The 25,155-nt window shown below is 39.7% G+C and overlaps 1 protein-coding gene and 1 long non-coding RNA gene across 3 annotated transcripts; one reads left to right on the forward strand and one right to left on the reverse strand.

Annotated features, from left to right (window-relative positions):
* Window positions 1-1,744: 1,744 nt before the first annotated feature.
* On the reverse strand, window positions 1,745-23,359 carry exoc3 (exocyst complex component 3). 2 transcript variants are annotated; one of them, XM_057857933.1, is made up of 16 exons: window positions 23,278-23,359; window positions 22,009-22,202; window positions 16,855-17,074; window positions 16,494-16,666; window positions 14,724-14,936; window positions 14,279-14,457; window positions 13,995-14,111; window positions 11,972-12,089; window positions 10,802-10,927; window positions 8,928-9,028; window positions 8,656-8,766; window positions 6,216-6,357; window positions 5,983-6,105; window positions 4,654-4,815; window positions 4,435-4,556; window positions 1,745-4,218 (listed from the first exon to the last, which is right to left on the reverse strand). In XM_057857933.1, the coding sequence occupies exons 2-16, from the start codon at window positions 22,150-22,152 to the stop codon at window positions 4,014-4,016; spliced, it is 2,256 nt and encodes a 751-aa protein (XP_057713916.1). In that variant the 5' UTR covers window positions 22,153-22,202; window positions 23,278-23,359; the 3' UTR covers window positions 1,745-4,013. The 2 variants fall into 2 exon arrangements, with proteins under 2 accessions (XP_057713916.1, XP_057713915.1); XM_057857932.1 differs by lacking the exon at window positions 23,278-23,359 and adding an exon at window positions 22,867-23,017 and having other exon boundaries at window positions 1,746-4,218.
* Window positions 4,116-8,300, forward strand: LOC130930173 (uncharacterized). Its single transcript, XR_009067005.1, has 3 exons — window positions 4,116-4,461; window positions 6,044-6,151; window positions 6,222-8,300. It is a non-coding gene; the product is annotated as an uncharacterized LOC130930173 (long non-coding RNA).
* Window positions 23,360-25,155: the final 1,796 nt, after the last annotated feature.

Here is a 25,155-nt window from a genome sequence, read left to right on the forward strand (position 1 = left end):
TAAAAAACATTTCAAGACAAATCCTGTATACATAACCTTCATTGGAAAGTATTAACCAGAAAACAAAACGATATATAAATGATTAAAAATATATATCAATTTAACTACCTAAACTTTAAAGTAAAACCATTCATTTTATTAATATTTTGTTATATTTCTTCTGAATTAATATTGCTGCTGCGTGTGCATACGTTGTTTTACAGCTATAATATTTTTTCTTAGGAGAGTGATAGTAGGACGAGCATATTATAACTTGACACGATTGCAAACGGGTACATCGACTAGCTGGCACTAACCCTTTAATTGTCATTTATTTCATTTAAAATGTACCTACCTTGTGGATAACAATTGCCAGTATACCGAGCAAGTGACCCTCTTCATCCCTTTTTACTTGCTCTGCGCTTGTCTGGGGAACTTCCCTCTCGAACTTCCACCAGCTTATCATTACCTCCTCCCTCTATTTTTCTCCCTCCCTGCACCGGCTGCACGTCAGAGCGGCTGCCCCCTCTCACCATCGCCGGGGCTGGGCTGCTGTTACCCAACATGGCCGTTGCAGCCAGACTGCTGCTTGCGAAAATATTTGTCAATTTATGACATTTCAATGCTTTGCTCTCCAGTTTCTTTAATTTTTTTCTTCCTAACCTTCTCCGCGCCACCCTTCTCTTTTCTTTTTTTGCCACCACCACCCATATTGGGCATTAACGCTCGTCGCCATTTTGCTTCCACAAGGAACCAATGAAGGCAACTTTGTGCTTCTTTCGTTCTTCTATCGGACTGGCGATGAACAGCCAGGCGCATTGCTGCCACCTGTCGGATTGGATGCAAACTGTAGATAATCAGAGGCTAGGGGGGACAAAAACAGTGATCTATAATGAATGGCGGCCGCCGGCCGTCCAGGGCACCGGCCGTTCTGTGATCCTCCAGAACCCACAGATTACCAGTCCGCCCCTGCGTAGAACTATTACATATTGTTTATACTCAGTTTAGAACACCTAAACACACGTGTGGGTTACGGTTTTTTTTTTCTTTAACTATAATACTTGCCCATGTTGATGATTCACCATCCAACAGAGCAATTATTGCATTGGCTACAGTATGTGGTCCAATGTTGAGGTCAAATATCACCTTCTTAATATAAGGCCCAAGGATAAAAAGTTCTTTTTTGCTGCCTTTTTTAACAAATGAATTTGTACTGTTTTTCTTTTTTGTTTGTTTTTTATCATCCCCTCATGATGCTGGTTGGCCACCTTCGGTATCATCTCCCACATCCTGACTTGACTGGAGCATGCAATTCTTCTCTTAAACAGTCATAAATTAGGGCTATCAAATTTATTGCGTTAACAGACAGTAATTAATTTTTTAATTTATCACGTTAAAATATTTAACGCATGCGCTGAACGACCCACTCACGCATTGCTGCAAAAAGACGACAATGTATATATTATGTATATATATTTATGTATATTGAGAGCTAAGAGGCAGAGAAGTGGCATGGACACAGGCATTCAGTGGGGCCGTGCTATTTATTGGCTAAAGCTTTGGCATCTCTTCCAAAACAGTTATATCTATTGTGGCGAATGACAGGAGATGATCTTTTTCTTAAAACCCTGTATTGTACACAACGCAGAGAAGATATACCATTTGCAGCCACCACTGACAGTCATGGTTGCCCAACTTCCCATCATTTATTTGGGCAGAACAGTTAAGTCGCTACAGTATCATTTACTGAAAGCAGAACAAAAATAATATTCCTATGGCTCAAAAAAAAAATAATGTTCACAAAAAGAAAAGCGCTCAATGCAAAGAGAACTGGCATTCCCAATCAAAATAGCTATGCAAAATAATACTCAGACTTTTGTCAAACTCTAGTCAAACATTTTGTTTCGCTCAACAAATACACAAGATGGCAATATTTAGTCACAATATACAAACTCACATTTATCTTTTAAGAATTACAAGTCTTTCTATCCATGGATCCCTTTCACAGAAAGAATGTTAATAATGTTAATCCCATCTTGTGGATTTATTGTTATAATAAACAAATACAGTACTTATGTACAGTATGTTGAATGTATATATCTGTCTTGTCTTATCTTTCCATTCCAACAATAATTTACAGAAAAATATGGCATATTTTAGAGATGGTTTGAATTGCAATTAATTACGATTAATTTATTTTTAAGCTGTGATTAACTCGATTAAAAATTTTAATCGTTTGACAGCCCTATCATATATGTATATGACACATTTCAGTCAATCTGTTTGTGTTTTGTGAAAATTGTAAAAACATGATATAGGTCGTTATTTTAAGAGGATCTGAAAATTATTATGTTGAATAAATTAACTCATATTAATTCATTCGCCCCTCCCAGTCAAAATAGATTGGACATAAAGCGTCGTCAATGGCACTGGAAGATGAGCATTCACAGCAAGTCCGTCCAGTTTAAGTGATTTGGACATCTATTTTCCATCACTTCCCTGTCATTTTAAGATATTTACAGGCTACTTCCTGTTAATTTTTCGTGCATTTCTAGTCTGCTCCTTGTTTATTGGGGGGCATTTTCTGGTTACTTCCTGTTGATTTGGTGTCACTTCCTGTTGGTTTGGGTTCATTTTTGGGTCAACTCCTTGTTAGCTCATTGGCTGCCATTGATGGTGATAAGATATCCAATCCATTTTGACCTTGGGGGTGAATGCATTAATGTAACTGCGGACATGAAAGTGAGCCAAGTGCAGTAGTGCGCGCACTTGATCACAGAAACCACAAATCTTCAGTTTTATGGCGTAAATGTCAAAATAAAAGCATGAGATTTTTTTATTTACAGTATGAGTGAGGTACAATGTGCCTGTCTGGCAAAACCCCTGTGGGCCGGATATGAGCCACTGGTGGGCTGCTTCCGGCCTGCAGATCATACATTTGACGCCTCTGTAAGAACTACATCAACCCATGCAAGGTTGAAAAGCTTGAAAAACACTGGATAGACTGAAATGACTAGCACAATTGAAAATAGCAATAATAAAATGATTTGATCAAAGAAATACATGGAAAGTACAAAAAAATATGCAGTAAACAAAAGTGCAAATGAATGTATTATTTTTTAAAGTAGTTTTTAAACCATAAAAAAAATCTAATGAGAGTCCAGTGAAATGCCGGCGGCTAAAGAAAGGCAAGCGGGCCAAAACTTCCAGACAAAGAAAATGAAGAGAAGATTAAAGACGAGACTCGCTCACATTCACAGAAATTCACTCGGGACATTTCTATCACATCCTCCCATAGATCATCCACAGGTACTACAATTGACATTTGTTGTTTTTGTAAATGGTAAATGGTGTTATACTTATATAGCGCTTTTCCACCTTTCAAGGCGCTCAAAGCGCTTTACACTATCTCGCCATCCACCTACTGGTGACGCAGCACCAGGAGCAACATGTGCGCTGTACATATTATATTCACAGTATATGTCTAGGTGACTCGCTCGACAGCATGCTGAATCCATTGCGCACGGAAATGTATTTTTAACATACTAAGTTTTTGTGCATTTTGGTTGGGTATTTGCTTTGTACAAACTGCAAATACTGTACATTTTTTAATCACAGCAAAAGCAATCTCAACCAATGGGCTATTTATGGAAACAGTTCTCAAACCCTGCACATAGCACAAACTTTTTTTACACCACACATTTTTGCACAGCACTAATTCATCTATACATTAAAATGAAAAAGATGTAAGAGATTCCGAATTTTTACTTTATCATACTCAAAATATACATAATTACTTGAAAATGCAAAAAAAATAAAGTGGTTGAAATAGTCTAAGTCCTCAATTATTATTTAATTTTCAGTTGAATGACTTCCATTTGGACAGTTGATTTTGCAATCATATATTTATTATTTTTTAAAGCACAAATGGCATCAACATGGTGATTATACAGGAAATAAACACAGAAAGGTACGACTGTTAGAGAATCTTGAAGAGAAAATCTTTTCTGAAGGACTAAATGCTAAAATGGGGTTTACTTCAGCAGCTTTGCAGTTGCCATAGAAGTCATTGTAGTCATGGTCGTCATGGTGATGGTGGGCACTGTGATGTCTTTAAAGATGGGTTGTGTGACGCCGCCGTAAGATACTTTGTTCTCGCTGAGAGTTCCGATAATCATCTGGCGCATATCCCTGCTGGCATCGCCGCGCACCGCTAACAGCGCCTGGATATGCTCCTCCCTACAAAGATCGTAAATCATTCCGCATTCAGTACTTGCAGAAAATGATTTATGTGTTGAATTTAGCTAAAGTGGTGGAGAAGCAAATCTGTGAACTCCGCCATATGTAACCTGCCAGGCAACGCATCCAACAATGGACTGGAATCATCTGATACTACGTAGTGACTCGAGAAGAAGAAGACTTGCAAATGGGAGTACAGACAAAATGCTTACATACCTAATGTCAGGGTATTTGGAGACCAAGGTAGAGACCTCAAGAAAGAGCAATGTCGGGTCAGTTAGCTTGAACACTTCAGCAATAGCCACGATGGCGCCACAGAGCCGATCAGTGTCTTCTCCCTACAAAACAATAATCCTCAGTAAATATTGTCATGCAAATGTTACGAGCACATTACAGATCAAAGCACATCTCGACTATGGTTTAACGAGAATTTACAGCAGCCAGTTTCCTGAAAAGGAACTTGAACTGTTCAGCCTCTTTGATCATTCTCTCAGCTCCTTCCCTCCTTTCATCCGCATTCCTGAAGGTGATCCTCTTTTGCATCACTGCCTTAATGTAGTCGACCACAACCCTTCGGAGGGCTTCATTTGTCATTTCCTGCACACAAGGCATAACATGATTTATAATCAAATACAAAAATTGTTCGCGTGTAATGCCCCAAATACTGTGCAGCTTAACAGTCAACCACAATATTTTAGAAAAGCAGGTCTCAAAAAATGACGCAGAATTGTAACCATATTTAAAGATGAGAAAACTACAATCACAAGTGTATTCAGTGGTTTATTTAGTATTTTGTGCTCTTTTGCTTTGATACATGAAAGTATAACGAAGAGTTGCAAGGTGATAATGACTATGAACATATATGGCTTATACGGAAAAAACATCTGTAAATCCTTCAGCTAATGCCAGAAAACCAGAGCAGTTGCAGGGAGAAAAAAAAAGATGCAATGACATTCGTGCCACTGCATATAAAAAAAGGGTTTAAAATTTTGGGATTTTAATTCAATGACAATGCACACGAGTGAGTAAATCACAGAAATGTGTTGGCAACAATTTATAATTCGCCCCCCATTACTGTATTGTGTCCTATTTAAGGGAAATTAAAGCCACTTTGCTGTACTGTACTGTACAGTACAGTAAATGTGGGGAAAATCCACCCCTAAAATTCTTTTTTTTTTTTTTTGCTATTTCCTTTGCTCTAATGTTTTTAAGATCATCAAACAAATGCAAATATCACCCGAATGTAACCCAAGTAACATAAAACTCACTTTTTGCATGTTGATTGTATTCATTAATTCAGGGGTTTAAAAAATAAAGAAAAAAACAAACTGGTACTCTGTTTAAAATTATTTGTTCGAGACCTGTTCAGTCAATAAATGATTTTATTAGAGCACTCCAGGTTAAATGATGACAACCAAATGATATCTATAAAATGGGGTCGGGATAAAAATATAATGAAATGAAAATCCACTATGCCTACGTTTCTCTTAGATGAACAAAAGCCTGTTTATAGTGCACTGATACCCTTTGCCTTCTTGATGTTTTTTTTTTTTTAAATTTCCTAGTCACTTTTTTTTTTTTTTTTTTGTGCGTGTGCGCTTTAGGGACCCACTATGAAATTCCTGAATGAAGATCATATATGTACATAATATTCCCAGAAATTTGTTAGGAATGGTTTAGGAGTCAAATCACGTGGAGTCTTGATTCAAAGACATATACCGAGTTCACCAGACAAACAGTGATTCTACAAAAAAAAAATCTTACTTGATTGAAGGGTTTTTTTATTTTGTTAAAGTCATTAAAGTAGTCCTCCACTGTCACACAGATTGTGTCCACCGCATGAGAGCCTGTCAGCCATTTTCTGGTGAGAAGCTCATTGAGGTGATGCTGGAAATGACAAGAAAATGCTGATATCAAGGCAATTGGATGCACGGTATTCGTCTGAAATCGAAAACATTCTACTTTGACTTATCAAGTAAAACTTGTCATCTTCCTACCTCAAGGTCCAAGAAGACTTCATCTAAGAGGAATTGACATCCCTCCTTGGCCACCTCGTTGAGTGTCCTCTCTATGATGGCATCACTGTCAGACGGCCCAGACAACTGAGAGTATTTTCTCTTTAGACTATTGATGGACTCTCTAAATGACATATTGGACATATGTTAATCATGAATAACCTGATTTGACAGATTCATCTGGAAATGAGTCAATGAAAACTAGGGCTGCACAATTAATTGCATTTTAATCGTGATCATGATTTTGGATGCCAAGATTAAATGTTTGTTGGTGACTATTACGTGTAAAATGCAGTCCCTGTTGCTGATCAAATCAAGCACTTTTTCAACCAGCAGTCAGCCAAAAAACTGAGTGTGCGTTAATCATTAAAGCGGAAGTTCAGAATTTTTTACACTAGGCTTAATCTTCAAGTTAGCGGGAGTTAAATTAGTTGGTTAAGTGGATTTCAACAAATTCTGTGCAGTTTGTTAGTTATTCATTAATTTCAGGGCTCCGGAGGTGCTAAGCTAGAGCGAGTAAATGGTCCCTTCCTAGCATGCCAATAAAAAAACGATACTAACAAATCTAACATAGTCAAATAAATTCAAAATGCAAATCGTTGTTTAAAATACCCATGCAGCCAAAACAATGTCACACCAAACTGCCGTAATTAATTTATTTCTGCGGGAGTATTTTTTTAGATGCGTAATGTGACCACAATAGAAAGGAGTGCTTTGGCCACTCGTGCTCATGCTGAATTCGAGGAAGGTGGGAAGTCAGAATTATCACACTCGGATGGTATCAGGTGCGACCTCAAAACATTCCAAGCGTTTTTCATTTTTGCCATCAAAAGCCATGTTGACCTCCAGAAAACATGGCTTCTCGTAAGCGATCAAATAGTGTAGGAAAAACGAGGGCTAAGATAAATAGACCACACTGTAAACTGCCTTCTTTAGTTTTACTATTGACTGTCTGTTTTTCGACAGGCAGCGCGTTTTGTCGAGTCAGGTCTGATTGAAGCAACTCTTGAAGTCGGGGTAATTTTTTTTGTCCTGACTTCACGACTAGGGCCCCCCAGTTCGAGTGGCGTTCCAATGATATTTATCCGGGTCGGAGGTTGGAAAACTCCGATTTGCCACATTCCTCAAATGCAGCATTAGTCTACAGCAGTGGTGTCCAAACTATTCCACATAGGGCCGCAGTGGGTGCTGGATTTCATTCCTACACAACAAGATGACATCTTTTCACCAATCTGGTGTCTCACAAGTCTAATCAGTTCATTGCAGTCAGGTGCTGCTTGTTTTAGCACAAACTTCATTGGTTAAACTGTCTGTGCTCGATTGGTAGGAACAAAAACAAGGACCAACAGCGGCCCTTGAGGGCAGGTTTGGACACCCATGATCTTGTCTTGACTGAAGAACGGCAACATAGTGAAACGTGCATTTAGAGGCTGTGGAAACAGACCGAAGAAATAGGCAAATGGGTTTCCACAAATTCCCTATGAAGAACAAGGGACAATAAAAACTGGACACTTGCTGCTGGCTATGATATAAACACACCGGTGGAATAAATATTACTCTGCTCTGCAGCCTGTTACCAACAGAGCAACTGGATCATACTGCACTTATTGACATGCAATGGCAAGTTTTAATAACATCATCCTGAAAACATAGCCAACACTATTGATTGCTTGGGTCATCGGTGATTTTCATGAGCGCATATGTTGTTTTTTTATTGGCATGCTAGGACGGGCTCATTCACTCGCGCTAGCCTAGCTACTCCGGAGCCCTGAAATTAACAAATAAATCACCAACTGCATGGAATTTGTTGAAATAAACTCCACCGATGAATTTAACCCCCGCTAACTTGAAGATTAAGCCTAATGCCAATTTTTTAACTTCCCTTTAAGGTGCCTCAATAAAAACTGATCGCACCCTGCTGGCGGGAAAAGAAAGTACAGCAAAAAAATTGGAAATTAGCATTATGGTGAGGAGCTTCAAAAGGGATCAGCATCCATTGTTAGGACTTAATTTGGATTCAGGGCAAGTCACTTTAAGATAATGAAATATTTATTTATTTAGCACCTGGCAATGGTTAAATTTTTAGATATATTTTACGTAATTTTCCTGTATTCTAAAATGTAAAAAAAAAAAAAAAAAAATGCACAGACTGTTTACCTCGTGATGATGACTTATTGTGATCTATTACCATGATTACAATATAATGTGATTACAAAAAATAATCGTGATTACAATTTCGGCTATTAACATGCAGCCATATAGAACTGCCTGGAAAAGGGTTGCATTGCCAATACTATTTATGGGCACACTACTTCGAAGTACATTTCACAAACAGTATCCTTCTACTGCGGATGGAATTATGAATAATACTGAAGGTGCATAAAATAATTACATAATTTTAGCTGGTAAGAAAAATGCTTACTTGAATGTCTGGCAGTTATTTATGATGGCAATCATGTATTGCACATAACACTGAGGCAACTGTCGATCTCTCAGGTGTTCCTCCTTATAGGCCACTGCCTCTTCTTTGTATCTAGGCACAATACACATCAATTGTGAAAAATCAACGCTTTCTTCTCTTGAAAAAAACTACTGTATATATTTATACATATCCAAATCATTTATATTTATCAGGCGATAATCACTAAGCAGGATAGACAAAGGATGCTGTGGTAAAAAAGAAAAAAAAAATACCTCATGAGGAATGAGGACATTTGCTTCAGACAAAGTTTGAGAACCTGCTCTTTGAAGTCCTCATCGATCTGAGCAGCTACTTGCAGGTTCTGTTCAAACATCTGATGAAACATACAATGCAAAAAAAGTGGGTAGATAAGACAGACATTACAGATCAAACATACACAGCCAAATCTGCTCGAATATACTAGTTTTTATGATTTTGCCTCTACACATACTTGGTTTTACGATTCAGAAATTATAGACTTTGGATATGTAATATTTATATTGCCATTATTCAATTAAAAACTACCGTCTTGGCCAGAATATAAGACAGTGTTCTTTGCATTGAAATAAGACTGAAAAAGTGGGGGTCGTCTTATATTCACGGTCCAGACATTATACCCATTCACGACGCTAGATTGCGCCAGATATCATTGAAGCAATGTTCTGTCATGACAGATCTCAGCTACTCCCAAGTTTAACCAGTTTGCATTATTTTATTGCAATGTTTTTCCTTATTCAGATTTGTTTCAAGACTACAGTTACACTTAGACTTCACTTTGATGGTTAATGCAGTTATTGCAATTTTGTTGTTTTATCACAATAGATTGGTTTATTTACATTTCAAAAACCAGAAGCCATTCATTTACGAATGTGATTGCACTTTAGTTTGCATATTTAAATGTTCAGATATTAAGATTTGAATGAGGCAAAATAACATGCTTTTTCTCTCAAATATATTGTTACAATCATTTATCTCAGATGTCCTGTAATTATTTTCTGTATAAAAATTAATTCGGTGTTCAAAAAGTCTTTTTCCAAACTTGAGTCTTGAAAAAGAGGGGGTCGTCTTATAATAAGGGCCGTCTTATATTCGGGCCAATACGAAATATTTTTATACAATACTTTATCTATTTTGCAACTTAATGACTGTTTCAATTTTGGAGCGAAAACAAAATATTACAAATTTCCTAGTTTACTCCCTGTAGATATTGGACATGACTTCACTGCAGCCATGTAACTATTACCTATAACCGTTACTAAGTCTACCTTCAATTTATTAATTATCTGATTAATTAATGGTCAACTACCTAAGCAAGAAATTTAAGATTTTCAGTGCGGTCAACGTGCCCTTATTATTTGTGCTGTTTGGCCAGATGTGAGTGTATTTATGTCAGCAAGGATTTATAAGGTGAAGTTCACATTGACAGGTTATATGTGATCACTGGATGCACAGTTGTTATCTTGATACTCTAAATGACGCAGAGATGTTTGCTTTTTGTTTTGAAGGGTTATGAATTATCAGTCTCTGAATAAACAACATGAAAGTATTTGGCATTAGCCTGGTACACCACACTCACGGCTGTTCCAGCTATAGAGTGTGGCGACCAATGAGCAGATCAAATTTCCAGGGCGAAGCAAGCCACAGCAAACAGACAGCGGAGTGGACCAATCAGCAACGGGCAGACGTGACATTGGTAAGCCGACAACTTGCGCGGCGCGAGCGGAAAACGGAGAAGTTTATTTGACATGGCTAGCACGAGACAGCCTGTTGTCAATGACTTGAGTCTATGTGTTGTGTTCATTTCAAACTGATTTTACCATGGATTTGAACATATTCTCGGCTCTCCTGTTCGTCATCTGTGTTGTTGTGGAGACGACTTCCGACGCGGAAGAGTGACGTTGCTCGTTAAGAACACGTGACGGTTCATTTTGTTCTTGCTCGAGAGGCTGTTAATGGGCTGTGTCCCAGACTACTCTCACAGTGTTTGAAAAATACAGGGAGAACAGTCTGGCCGTGCCAGGCAAATTTGGCATGCTAATATTCTTAAGGAAGTATTGAAAGAATACAAAGTGTGCCAAAAATATATACTTGATTTGATACAAGGTACCTGAAAGACAATGGCAGGTAGTGTGGTTTGGTAGTATCCATCCTGATCTGCTTCAGGCTCCGTTTCTTTCTGCCAGTCCTTCTTGTCCGTTTCAAGGGCTTTTCTCAGCCAGCCCGTAATATTAGACTGGAGACATGGACAGTAAACACATCATATAGGCAATAAGTTATCTACAATTAATAGTTGTTTCCTGTTGAAGTTCATGAAAACAGGAGGTAGAAAGTGAAGAAAAGAGCCATGCAGTCAGATATAGGAACAATGTGACTCAAAAACAAAGATTGTTGGCTGTAAACATCACCACAATGGATTTGAAATTAAATTAACAAGATTTGCTACATTATAAATGGAAGCTGGCCTTAGAGCAATGGCAAGGCAAATTACTTGTATAGCACAATTGAACACAATGTAATTTAATGAGCTTTACGTCACACACAAATCCCAAAACACAAATAAAATGATACATAATCAAAAATCCAAATACAAAAATCACATTAAATCATCAAGGAAGTTAAAATAAAAACAATTAAAAGAAATAGATATATGGGCAGTTAGGAATATGTTGTGGTAAACAGTAGCTTAGGAGTCTAGATGCTTCGTAGGGGTCAAACAAATCAAGCATGTATTTGGTCCAAGGCCATTCAGTGTTTTGTAGGCCTGTAGTAGTATTTTATAGTCTATCCTTTGAGTCACAGGGAGAAAGTGTGACATTTCATAATTGTGATTTCATAACAGGTGCATTGGTGCAATATGATCTAGTTTTCGTTGTATCTGTTCTGTATCAGCTAAAGCTTCCTGATTGATTTTTTTGTTAAGACCTGTAAGTATACCATTACATCAGTCTAGTCTACTAAAAATGAATGCATGGATAGTTTTTTTTTTCCCCCCCATGTCGTGTTTGGACAAAAACACCCTAATTCTGGCTATATTTTTAGGTGGTACTTTGCAGATTAAGTGACAAACTTTAGATGGCTGTCAAAGTTTAGGTCAGAGTCTTTTCGTTACGCTTTCTGGCTTGGTCTGTAGCTGTAAGTGACATTGTGCCCAAGTGAGTGGGCACAATGTCAATGGTTATTTAATCGAATGTCCCGTAATCTAATCAAACTAATGGTTTATTTCACCTAAGTTTATTAAAAAATGCTTTGCATGCATGTTATAGTTTATGATGCTTACTGTGAAAGTCTGGACATATTTGCTGAGCAGGTCATCCACAACATACTGGGGTAAGAGTGGCTCTAGCTGGTTGATGTCACACTCAGCACTAAGCTCTGGATGGCCCATCATCTCTGCACTAAGAAACATATACAGATGCAAAATGACTGAATCAGGGAACCATAACAATGTTGAATGAAGTGGGAAATTAAAGTGCGTATGACACCAAAAAGCATGTTTATTTCATATTTCACGCAGTGTTTTATGCTCCTGAATGATATGGAGCGCTTGGATGTGTGTGGAAGCGATCGTTTTATATATTCAATTTTTTAATCCCGCGCCATGAAAATGAGTGACCTCCGGCTTCAGTCTCGGTTTTAGGACAAATGCGAATGTGACGTCACCCGGGTCAGCGTCTCACAATACAGCATTGCTTTATAGCATGCAGATGGACTGCTGATTCAGCTGATCTTGCGGATTAATTCGTTTATGTATTTACTTTCGTTTATTCGCATCACGCCAGCCAAACGGCTGCAGTAAATTGTTGCTGCACCAGGGAGGGACTTGTGAGCCTTTTTGGGTTTCAAAAGGTTCCTGTTCACCATGGATATTGGCCAAAACAAGCCCTACTACTGTGGGACCATTGTACTTACGAGGAAGTGAGTAAACATCGTATTTTGTATGATGTCAAATACTGGGATCGAGGTGCACGTTTTAATAAAGAGGTGGCTTGCATTTTGTGACTGATTGTCCACCCAAAATGCCACTCGGCCAACGACCGGCTGCTTGTCGCACACCCCCCTGCCGGGAGAGTGCTATACTTGGCTCATTGCCCTCTTCGTGTGCTCGGTGTTCTGTCAAATTTTCAACCCCATCAGAAATTGGAACTTTTTGTTAAAAAGGGCCGCGAATACAGCGATTGCAAAGTAAACACTACAAACTTTCTTTAAATAAAGAACTATTTACTCACGTTTCATCATGGACAAACATGTAGAAAGGTTCTCCTCAGACAAATCCTGCCATGTTAGCTGCACAACAACTGCACGCCGGTCTCTGTTTTCGTCTTCCCCGCGTAGTAAAGCATTATTTTACGGCATATTTGTGTTGACCATGTGGCAGCTACGCGCTCCTTTGTCCGGCGGTACTCTCCAGCTGCTTACCTGGGCGAGCTCTCCTGCCTGTAGCAGGGGAACAAGCTGTAACTTGCTCTCTGTTGGGCGGGTTGTCGATCGGCGAAGACAATCGACATGTCGGCTAGCTGTCACGCCTCTTGGTTTGTTTACATTCTCCGAAGCCGGGGCAGGGAAATGACAAAAGCCTGACTAACTAAGGTGGCATAAAATATCGTTCAGAAGGTGCAACAGTAAAGGTGAAGTTGACAGTATTGACCATTATGGAGTAATTTTGCCATATCGTACCAAATAAATGCATTTTTATTATTTAATATTGCATTTAGCACAAGACTGCTATTTGTCATGACCATACCATTTATTTAGCAACTGGGGCAAAATACTTCGATAAAAAGAATATCCTGTAAAAATATTGGAGTAGAGAGAATGATACAATGACATTTTGCGGCTCTCTTCGTCGCATTTTCCTCGTTCTGAATAATCCCCCCTCAATGGGTTGAATTCTAAATCAGATGAAACCATTACCCTGCTGACGTCATCCTCCTGTTGGGGATGCTAGAGCCCTATAATGGTAGGCGTGGCTAAATGGCGGATAAAAATACTAATTTCTAGTCATCTGCCCTTTGCCAAATTGTTGTATATAGTCGAATCGTCTCAAAATATGATTCTAATTCACATAATAATGCTATTTAAGACTTTTTTATCCTGTCGTACGCACTTTAAAGTAAAAAAAAAAATGTATATATATTTATATAACATTGGCATTGTGTATACCGTGCCATAACAATGTATTCATACTTTTTGAACTGTTCATATTTTGTCACCTTACTATCACCAAGTTGAGTGTATTTCGCAATATTCTTTTTGTCAATGCTTATATAAATTACTGTATTGTAAGTTTGTCAGGACAGTACCTCTTGTAGGTATTAAGGACCCAGGTTAACATGGACACGATCTCATTTGCCTCTAAGTCCTCAGATGCAAGTTCTTTGACACGAGTGGAAACAGCATTGTGGTAAAGGCTGAAAAATCTGAAACAAATGATGAAATTAAATATGAATATGAGACAGCTTTCAGTCATACAAATGTGCATTTAATTTCTATTTCTAGCAATCTTAAAAGTGATTCATGTTCTTTTTTAAAACCAGGGTCCAGAGCATGTAGAATTAAGAATGAGAGGAAAATATTAATCGGTTACCTGTTGAAGGTGTCATAATGTGGCGGAAAGCACTGAACCATGAGGTTCTTGACAATAATGAGGTCATCTAAAACATATTTTCTAGTTATCTCCAGGAGACGAACAAGCCACATTTTATCAGCTTCTCTTGTCACTGCCTGAGTGCCCTCAATGCGGGTGCTAACAGTCCCCTCCAACACCTGCATTAGAAACATAAAAAAATTTCTTTATAATACACATTTCACTGTATTTTAGCACATTTCACTGAACGTTATATACTTAATAGGGATAACAAAATATTACAAGTAAAGAGGAGGAGGACATGAACAATCAAATGTTTATGAGATGTCAATTTCCAGTCGGTAGCATCTGTATGTGGCGAATTGACAAAATTAATATGTTGGACCACATCGTAAACCTGCACAATGATGACAAATTCAGATGAAAAGAAGAGAATTCTACTCACTTCAAACATTTTGTCTTTCCATTTCTTGGGCCGTCCAGGCGGGATGAAGCCTGTCTGTTTTTTCCGGTCTACCATACGCCGGTCGATCTTCTCCTCACGCTCAATGATACGAACCACTGACACCAGCATAGTAGGGTCACGGCGGACTGTAACCATGGCCCTCTGCAGAACCATCCACAACTGTTTGGCAAGCTCATCAGATAACTGCTGAACCTGAAAGAAATTAACAGCATGAAAAAAAATTTGTTGTGCTATTTTTTGGTCCCTAAACTTAAAGCTACTGAAATTACAGTTGTGGTCAAAAGTTTACATACACTTGTGAAGAACATAATGTCATGGCTCACTTGAGTTTCCAGTTATTTCTACAACTCTGATTTTTCTCTGATAGAGTGATTGGAACAGATACCTCTTTGTCACAAAAAAACATTCATGAAGTTTGGTTCTTTTATGACTTTATTATGGGTGAACAGAAAAAAGTGATCAAATCTGCTGGGTCAAAAATATACATACAGCAGCGCTAATATTTGGTAACATGTCCCTTGGCCATTTTCACTTCAATTAGGCGCTTTTGGTAGCCATCCACAAGCTTCTGGTTGAATCTTTGGCCACTCCTCTTGACAGAATTGGTGCAGTTCAGTTAAATTTTATGGCTTTCTGACATGGACTTGTTTCTTCAGCATTGTCCACAAGTTCTCAATGGGGTTTAAGTCAGGATTTTGGGAAGGCCATTCGAAAACCTTAATTCTAGCCTGATTTAGCCATTCCATTACCACTTTTGATGTGTGTTTGGGGTCATTGTCCTGTTGGAACACCCAAGTGCGCCCAAGACCCAATCTTCGGGCTGATGACGTTAGGTTATCTTGAAGAATTTGAAGGTAATCCTCCTTCTTCATTATCCCATTTACTCTCTGTAAAGCACCAGCTCCATTGGCAGCAAAACAGCCCCACAGCATAATACTACCACCACCGTGCTTGACGGTAGGCATGGTGTAGTTGGGGTTAAAGGCCTCACCTTTTCTCCTCCAAATATATTGATGGGCATTGTGGCCAAACAGCTCGATTTTTATTTCGTCTGACCACAGAACTTTCCTCCAGAAGGTCTTATCTTTGTCCATGTGATCAGCAGCAAACTACACTCGAGCCTTAAGGTGACGCTTTTGGAGCAAGGGCTTCCTTCTTGCACGGCAGCCTCTCAGTCCATGGAGAGATGCAAAACAAGCTTGACTGTGGACACTGACACCGGTGTTCCAGCAGCTTCTAATTCGTGGCAGATCTGCTTTTTGGTGATTCTCGGTTGAATCTTCACCCTCCTGACCAATTTTCTCTCAGCAGCAGGTGATAGCTTACGTTTTCTTCCTGATCGTGGCAGTGACAAAACAGTACCATGCACTTTATACTTACAAACAACTGTTTGCACTGTTGCTCTTGGGACCTGCAGCTGCTTTGAAATGGCTCCAAGTGACTTTCCTGACTTGTTCAAGTAAATGATTTGCTTTTTCAGATCCATGTATGTATATTTTTGACCCAGCAGATTTGATCACTTTTTCTGTTAACCCATAATAAAGTCATAAAAGAACCAAACTTCATGAATGTTTTTGTGACAAAGAAGTATCTGTTCCAATCACTCTATCAGAGAAAAATCAGAGTTGTAGAAATAACTGGAAACTCAAGAGAGCCATGACATTATGTTCTTCACAAGTGTATGTAAACTTTTGACCACAACTGTACATATAGAAACAACTTTAAACATGCATGTTCTAGAAAACTTACATCTTCAAAGTACATAACAATAAGACGCATGTCATTGGTGTTCTTGCTGTCCATACGGTATTGCTCATACATGAGGTCGTCTCTGGAGCTCTCCAGCTCCATCAGCTTCCTGTGGGCCTGAAGCAGCTCTGCCTGCTCTATCAGCTGCTGGGTCTCTGCCACAATCTCTGGGACTGTGACAACAGAAAATGCCATGTTATCATTTAAATACTTCTCACACAAGATGACACTCAAACTGTATGGACTAAACATAAGGCATTCAAAGTTGCTTACTTAGCAATATACAGTGTGACAACAGGGATACCAGATCTGCTTCCTTCCTGAATGTCTGAATGAGACTTCAAACTTACATACTTCCTACCTGAGAAAATATTTTTAAGGTTTTCCACAGCGGAGGCCAGCTGACTATGTTGAACTACAGCATCTTTGACATCTTTTAGGTTCTCTATTGTGTTGATGCTCTGCCTCCAGTCTTTGCTCACATCTGCCAACGAGCTCTGGATGTCCTTCACGTCGAGCAGGGCACTGTGCAGTTGAGTTAGTCCAGTGCGAACACCATCCAGTTGAGACTGAATGGCTGCCTGAAAAACATAAATAGCAAACATGAATTTGAGTATAATCTGAACCAAAATAAGAGTGGAACTATACTAAATTCCTGGGGTGGCCAAACCTTTAGATACCACTATTGTATACTTGAATGGGAAACCAATGGGAAGATATAGTGCCATGCAAATCTTTGGACACTCAGGGGTAGGGATGGGAATTAGAGCTGGGAATCTTTGGGCACCTAACGATTCGATTACGATTACGATTCAGAGGCTCCGATTCGATTATAAAACGATTATTGATGCACCCCCCTCCTTTTTTTTTTTTTTTTTTTTTTTAAATAAAGTTTTGTACATTAGTTCCAAAATTGTTCAAAAATACTCTCAGGCTAAACCAAACTACTATTTCAGTATCAAGTTAACATATAGCAGTAAACAAATATACAAAAATAACATTAAATAAAAAAAAAAACTCCAGTCCCCATTCTGTATCAGCAGCTTTAAACTACATTCAATTAATTTAATGTTGTGAATCAACCGTTAAAGTTGTTAAAATTGCTCCCGTTATTCCATAATTTCCCTTTTGTCTACTTTTGACATGTGAAAGTTTTAAAACTATTTTAAAGATAGATTCAAGTCAATATTTTACCGATTTAGGAGTATTTTAGATAAAAAGTTAATTAGGTTTGCTTGGAAGGTTCGCTACAACAGCATTGCAGGGAAGTTTACTGCTTTAAGATGGCGGCCGTTTACTAACGCCCGCATCTAGCTTTTTGCAGATGTGCTGCTACCGCTACCGAGTCTATAATCCATCTAGTCCTATATAAATGATATCTACCGTAACATTATGTAGCTTAGCTGTACTTGTAGCAGCTTTTCGGCAGCAGGCAGGTATGTTGTTGTGTTTTTTTATCTCGTGGCATGAGTTGAGATAGAGCCGTGAGTTGAGCGTTGGCATTACCCGAGGGGCCGGTTAATGAGAAGCATAATGTTTAGCTACTCCCGCTCCGTTCCGTCCCGAAGCCCGCGCGGCACGCTGAGTGTGTTGTACTTCCGCTTTACTTGGCATATTTCAATAATCGGAATTTGGATGTTTGTGAATCGTTCTCGAATCTTCCACGGCCGAATCGCGAATAATCTAAGAATCGGAAATTTTGCACACCTCTAATGGGAATTGACAGGATTTTTACGATTCCGATTCCATTATCGATATTGCTTAACGATTCGATTCTTTATCGATTCTCTTATCGATTCTAATTTGGGGGAAAAGGGGAACAAACGTTTTGATTGGCATCGAGTTTGTTTATTAAGAAGTCACAACCTTACAAACTCACAACGAGATCAAAGGAGGCCCAAAGCCTCAATGTTAACTGTGGCAATAAGTGGCAAATACACAAGAATGTATAACATTTTATTGAAACATTTATCTAATAGAAATAAAAAATATTGGTATATATTGGCAGATAGGTTGTTGTTCTGCCTTTGGCAATATGTGTTAAAGCAGGGGTCCCCAAACTTTTTCCTGTGAGGGCCACATAACTTTTCCCTTCTCTGATGATGGGCCGGGGTCAGTTTGTAACAGAAGAAGTGTGACGATTGCAGAAGTGCATAAATGTAAAAAATTATTGTTTTTCAGAAAGCCACAATCAAATAACCCTTTCTGGATTCTTCACGGAATGAAAGTAAATAAAATAAAAATAATAATATAATAATAATAATTAATAATAAAAACACTATTAATTAAATAGATAATAACCAAATAACCCTCTCTGAATTCTTCAAGGAAAAGGCCAGGAAATAAATAACACGATTGAGAAAAAAAAAAAAATTCAAAATGGCAGGACCAAATGTGGAGGCGGGCCGCAGTTTGGGGACTGCTGGGTTAACGTGAACGTGTATTATTTACCATTACATTGAAATGCATGCCTTTTAGTTTTTGTGGAGCTTCCGCGCTCCAGTGGGGGCGCCCTTGCGCTTCCTCACGCGAAGAAGAACGCGCTCACTTGAAGAAGAGCGCGCTTACACCCGAAGAAGAAATGCCGCATCCATGCGAGTGAGCGAGCGAGTTAGTGAGAGAGGGAAACACTTCTACGAGCGTACGTTCTTTGTTAATGTTAATATCTACAGTGGCAACGCCTGTATGTATCATCTTTGTGTTGTTGTTGTTGTGTTTCCACTCGCGATCGGACACTTAAATCCAGTTGTGTAGTGGTTTGAACGATGTGCTAATGCTGGCGAACGAATGCTAACCATTTGTTATTACTGTTATTAGCAGCTAATCATCGCTGATTTACGTTGATGCAAACCTGTTTGTTATTGGGGACGAAATTGATTTGTTTCATTTCTATTCTTAGTTTCACTCTTCAAGTGATGGTTGAATAAAGTCAGCAAATTATACCAACGTCTTCTGCATCGTCATTTGGGAGTGTAGCTAGCTGTATAGCCAGGACTGAGCCTTAGCCTCTCTGTGAGGACAGCGCAGTCGTATTCCCTCCCGATGCAGTTATCTCCACCTTGCAATGACTGCAAGTCGCTTTGTTGTAATTTTTCCTCGTGAAGTGAAGACACACTTTCGAGCGTTTGAACCTACGTGCTGTCATTGTTATGTTTATGGCTGCAATGCTCGTGCTTACCCGTCGTAACCTTTCATTTTCACACTCTTTCCTGGTGAAGTGTAGTCAAACTTTGGAGCGTGTGGTTCTTGGCGCCATGCTAGTTTGATGCGTCATGACAACAAGACACGTCACGACCCAATACGCGTCTTTAGGAATCGTTAGAGGGATCGTTAAGGCTTTTTCATTGTGATGTCGAGGCCTCGAAACACTCGGAACCGGTTCCGAATTGGAATCGGATTTCGATTCCCATCCCTACTCAGGGGTATGCTGAAACTTTTTTATGTTACTTTACAATAAGTTAAAGTGCCGATGACATCAAAAAGCATGTTTATTTCATATTTCACAAGGTATGCTCCTGAATGAAATTGACTGCTTGGATGTGTGTGGAAGCGATCGTTTTATTTATTAAATTTTTGAATCCCGCGCCATGAAAATGAGTGACTTCCGGCTCGAGTCTCGGGTTGAGGAAGAATGTGAATGTGATATCACCCGGGTCAGCATCTCACAGTACAGCATTGCTTTATAGCATGCAGATGGACTGCAGATTCAGCTGATTTTGCGGATAAATTTGTTTATTTTTCGCATCATGCCAGCCAAATGTGCAGCAGGGTTTTGTTGAGGCGTGAGTCTTTTTGGGTTTCAAAAGGTTTCCGTTCACCCCGAGATTGGCCAAAAGAAGTCCGACAACTGTGGGACCATTGGACTTGCGAGGAAGTGAGTAAACATTGTGTTTTGTATTATGCCAAATACTGGGATCATGCCACAGGTTTTAATACGCAGGTGGCTTGCATTTTGTGGCTGACAATGCTCCATTTCCAACGAGAATGCCACTCAGCCGACGACCAGCGGCTTGTCACACCCCCCCCTCAGACCTCTTCGCTTGCCCGCTGGGAGAGCGCTATACTCGGCTTATTGCCCTCTTCGTGTGCCCGGTGTTCTGTCAAATTTTGCACACCATCAGAAAGTGCAACTTTGTGTTAAAAATGGCCACAAATTCAGCGATTACAAAGTAAACATTACAAACTTTCTTAAAATAAAGGAATATTTACTTACGTTTGATCATGGATGGACGTATAGAAAAGTTCTTCTCAGACACATCCTGCCATGTTAGCTGCACACAACAACTGCACGTCGCTCTGTCACTGTTTACGTCTTCGCCGTGTAGTTAAGCATTAATTTACGCCATATTCGTGTTGGACATGTATGCTTATGATGTTACTTGTTCATTTAGCACCTGTGGATAACATTGAGAGTCCAACAGAATGTAAAAGAGGGCTTATTCACAGCCACAACAACTTTGGGAGCAAAATATTATAAGGGTACAAAATTTGGTAGAACACCGGCAATAGACCACTATCCTCGGATTGGGCTCGGGAAGCTATGCACTCCTCCGATGTCGGCCGGTGCGTCCAGCAGTCAGTCTCCAACTGCTTCCCTGGCAAACGAGCTCTCTTGCCCGCAGCAGGGGAACGACGAGCTGTCACTTGCTCGCCCCCGGGGGGGGGGTTGCTGATCGGCGAAGACATTCGACAACACCGCCACCGTGTGATATGATCCGAAGTGGTTTTGTGTGATATTTCGCTTCGAAAAGCGAGAATAAGACTTTGAAATGCCGCTCGGTTCAGGTTAGCATGTCGGCTAGCTGTCACGCCTCCTGGTTTGTTTACGCTCGCCGAAATGGGGCAGAGAAATGACAAAAGCCGGACAAACTTAGGTGCCATAAAATATTGTTCGGGAGGTGCAAACAGTCTTGTGGAGTAATTTTGCCATGTCGTACTGAATAAATGCATTTTTAATATTTCATATTCCATTTAGCACAAGACCATACCATTTATTTAGCAATTGGGGAAAAAACTTGGATTAAAAGAACATCCTATAGAAATATTGGAGTAGAGAGATTGAAACAATGACACTTTGCTGCTCTCTTTGTCGTATTTTCCTCATTCCGAATAATTCCCCCTCAATGGGCTGAATTTTAAATCAGATGAAATCGTAACCCTGCCGACGTCATCCTCCAGCTGGGGACGCTAGAGCGCTATAATGACAGGCAGGAGCTAAACAGCAGATTAAATGACTAATTTCTCGTCACCTGTGCTTTGCCATATTGTTGTATTCAGTCGAATCGTCTCAAAATTTGATTCTAATTCACATAATAATGCTATTTAAGACTTTTTTATCCTGTCATAGGCACTTTAACTCCCATTATCATAGGCATACCTAATTACTGTCAGTCCTGTTTAATCAAGAAATTATTTAACACAAACCTAACTGACAGTGATTTATATCAAAGATCTACTTGATGATTTGAAACATCAAAATTGAAAATAAAATACAATGAAACTGAAAACTCGTCACCTTAAGCCTTGCTTCAACAGAGGCTTTCTTTCTGGCCTCTCTTCTTCTGTACTGCTCCACTTTGTCCAACTGGTCCGATCTCTGCAGCATTCCAGCCACACGCTGGACTGCTGTGGCAACCGCCTCACGGCTCGTCTCCTCCATTCTGATGCTCAATAGTATAACGTCGTTTCCATACACTGCTTGCAATCCAGCTTGAAGGGGGGGAATGCAATATAGTCATTTCTTTATTCTCCTAAACACTGTAAATTGGGTTGACTGATTTTTTCCTATATACTTTACACACACCAGCATTCAAAGAATAGGGCTCTAGTCTCATCTCATCTAGTATCATGACTAGTTTCTGGTGCTGTTTTTCAAAACAATATTTGTGTTTGTCTAAGGCAAAATTGGCTAATTCAAAGGTTCTATACACAGTTAAGACTGAACTGCCCATCATATTAAATCATAAATTTGAAAGAAAGAAAGAAAGAAAGAAAGAAAGAAAGAAAGAAAGAAAGAAAGAAAGAAAGAAAGAAAGAAAGAAAGAAAGAAAGAAAGAAAGAAAAGAAAAAAAGAAAGAAAGAAAGATTTATTTATTTATTATTGGAGAGAACCTTTAATGGGAAAAATTATTATTTGCTTGTAATAGCGTATTACACTGTATAATACAGGAAACAGGAATTATGACCGCTAAGTTTATTTAGACAGTTGAAATCAAATGTGAATGAACGCTAATTCACGTTCTCCGATAGTCGTTGTGGTAATGTAAACAAATTGACGTTTGTGTTTTCCACGATGCTAAGCTAACGATCAACGAAACAGACTTAAATATGTAGTATGAACGGATATACATAAAAAAGGGGAGAAAACGCTTACATTTTGTTCCTAATAATCCAACTATGGAAATGACAGACAGGTCATATAATCGCACACAACGATACTATTTCAAATACAGTCCTATGTTATGATATTGTAGTCATAAATATCATATAAAAAAGACTATATGTCATACATGCGCTAAGAGCCAACGGGGACGGCCGTCGTCACTTGTCGTCCATTTTGCGCCAGAGCCACTCGATAAACACATTATAGTCAATGGAGTTTGTACTTTAAATAGCTATGTTACTCAATTTTCAAACGGCTTGATTTTTAATAAATTTCAGAGATGCAAAAAAAATACCAACTACTTAAAAAAACACTGATAACATTTTTTCAACCAAACTGTTTATAAATCCGCAAAGAATTAAGATGGCTGAGAGTAATTTTGAAGGCAAAAAAATCAACCACCTTACGTTCGTTGCACCAGAGCGTTGCACTAAACATAAACACGCCATGGAAGTTTTCTGACGGAAGATGGCCTCAGAAAGTTACACAGTCAACTCCACCTTAGACATCAAGCCTAAAATATGATATCTATGCGCGTCCACCCTCCATTTATTCTTCTGTTGGATTCACCTGCACCTGACATAAGAATTTTTCATTACTGCCATCTACTGGCTCTACCCTATCAAAATCCAACGCTGAAGTCCAAAAGTGTGATGATATTCAGGGGCGGACTGGCAATCTGCTGAAAGACTTGTTGTGGCCCACGAAGGGGCAGGGTAGAGCGATAAGAGCTTTGGCGGACTTTCTAGTTGCCACAGGGCTGAGATGGAATGAAGAGGGTTACTTGCTAGGTATAATGGCAACTGTTATCCACCAGGTAGCTACAATTTAAATGAAATAAATGGCAATTAAAGGGCTAGTGCCGGCGTTCTGACAAATTGTGCAACCCATCCAAAATTGCTACCTTGCGGTTTTGCGCATGCGCGTAACGTTAAAAATGGCCGCGGATGCAGCGATTCCAAAGTAAACACTGCAAACTTTCTTTGAAGCAAGGAATATTAACTTAAGTTTGATCATGTAAAGACATGTACAAAAGTTCTCAGACACATCCTACCATGTTAGCTGCACACAGCAACTGCACCCCGCGCTCTCACTGTTAACGACGTCGCCGTGTCGTTAAGTATTAATTTACGCTATTTCGTGTTGGAGATGTATGTTTATGATGTATCTAGTTTAGTTAGCACCTTTGGATAACATTGAGAGTCCAACTGAATGTAAAAGAGGACATTTTCAGCGCCACAAAAGCTTTGGGAGCAAAATTTTATAAGGGAGCAAATTTTGACAGAACAATCTTTTCCAATGAAGGTTATGTATACAGGATTTGTCTTGAAATGTTTATTGTATTTTCATTTAAATTCATGTCCCAAGAGTAAGCTTCTGTAGCCGGGGGTCGGACCGCCAAGGCCCCCGCCTTTGGCTGCCGCCCAAATTGCTACGCACCCGACCCATTTGGCCCTTCCCACAGGTGGTGAGCCCATGGGAAGGCGGACCCACGTTGTCTTTTCGGGCTGTGCCCGGCCGGACCCCATGGGAAAAGGCCCGGCCACCAGACGCTCGCCTTCGAGCCCCACCCCCAGGCCTGGCTCCGGGGGGGGCCCCGGTAACCCGCGTCCGGGCAAGGGAAACTTGGATCCTGTAATTTTCTCCATCATAAGGGGTCTTGTGAGCCATTCTTTGTCTGGCCCCTCACCTAGGACCTGTTTGCCATGGGTGACCCTGCCAGGGGCTTAAAGCCCCCAGACAACATAGCTCCTACGATCATTGGGACACGCAAACCCCTCCACCACGATAAGGTGATGACTCAAGGAGGAGGACGCCTGGACGCCTCCCTGGAGAGGTGTTCCGGGCATGTCCCACCGGCGGGAGGCCCCGGGGTCGACCCAGGACACGCTGGAGAGACTATGTCGCTCGGCTGGCCTGGGAACGCCTTGGAATCCCGCCGGAGGAGCTGGCTGAAGTGGCTGGGGAGAGGGAAGTCTGGGCTTCCCTGCTGAAGCTGCTGCCCCCGCGACCCGACCCGGAATAAGCGGAAGATAATGGATGGATGGATTTAAATTCATTATTTGTGTGGCAAGATTAATTATGACATAAACAATGAAGTCATTTTATAGACAGAGGGGATATGTGTTATTATAATCAATTGAATACATAAAACTTAATTTCAAAAATAAATTCTTTTGTTTATTCAGGTTGATTATAGAGCTAGGGCAGAAAGATGAATCCAACTCCAGTTCAGCCTTGCAGTACTTTGAGCGCCCCAAGTCAGACAGTCACAGTCTA

This window comes from Corythoichthys intestinalis, chromosome 14 (assembly GCF_030265065.1).
Source record: "Corythoichthys intestinalis isolate RoL2023-P3 chromosome 14, ASM3026506v1, whole genome shotgun sequence".
NCBI classification, from domain to species: Eukaryota; Metazoa; Chordata; class Actinopteri; order Syngnathiformes; family Syngnathidae; genus Corythoichthys; species Corythoichthys intestinalis.

Coding starts and splice junctions, on each gene's coding strand:
- exoc3 (XM_057857933.1), bottom strand. CDS start 22,152: ATGGAGGAGACGAGCCGTGAGGCGGTTGCCACAGCAGTCCAGCGTGTG. Junction 9,029..10,801: donor TACCTGCCATTGTCTTTCAG/GTACCTTGTATC, acceptor ATGTTTCATCAG/ATGTTTGAACAGAACCTGCA. Junction 6,106..6,215: donor AAGTCTTCTTGGACCTTGAG/GTAGGAAGATGA, acceptor TGTCATTTCCAG/CATCACCTCAATGAGCTTCT.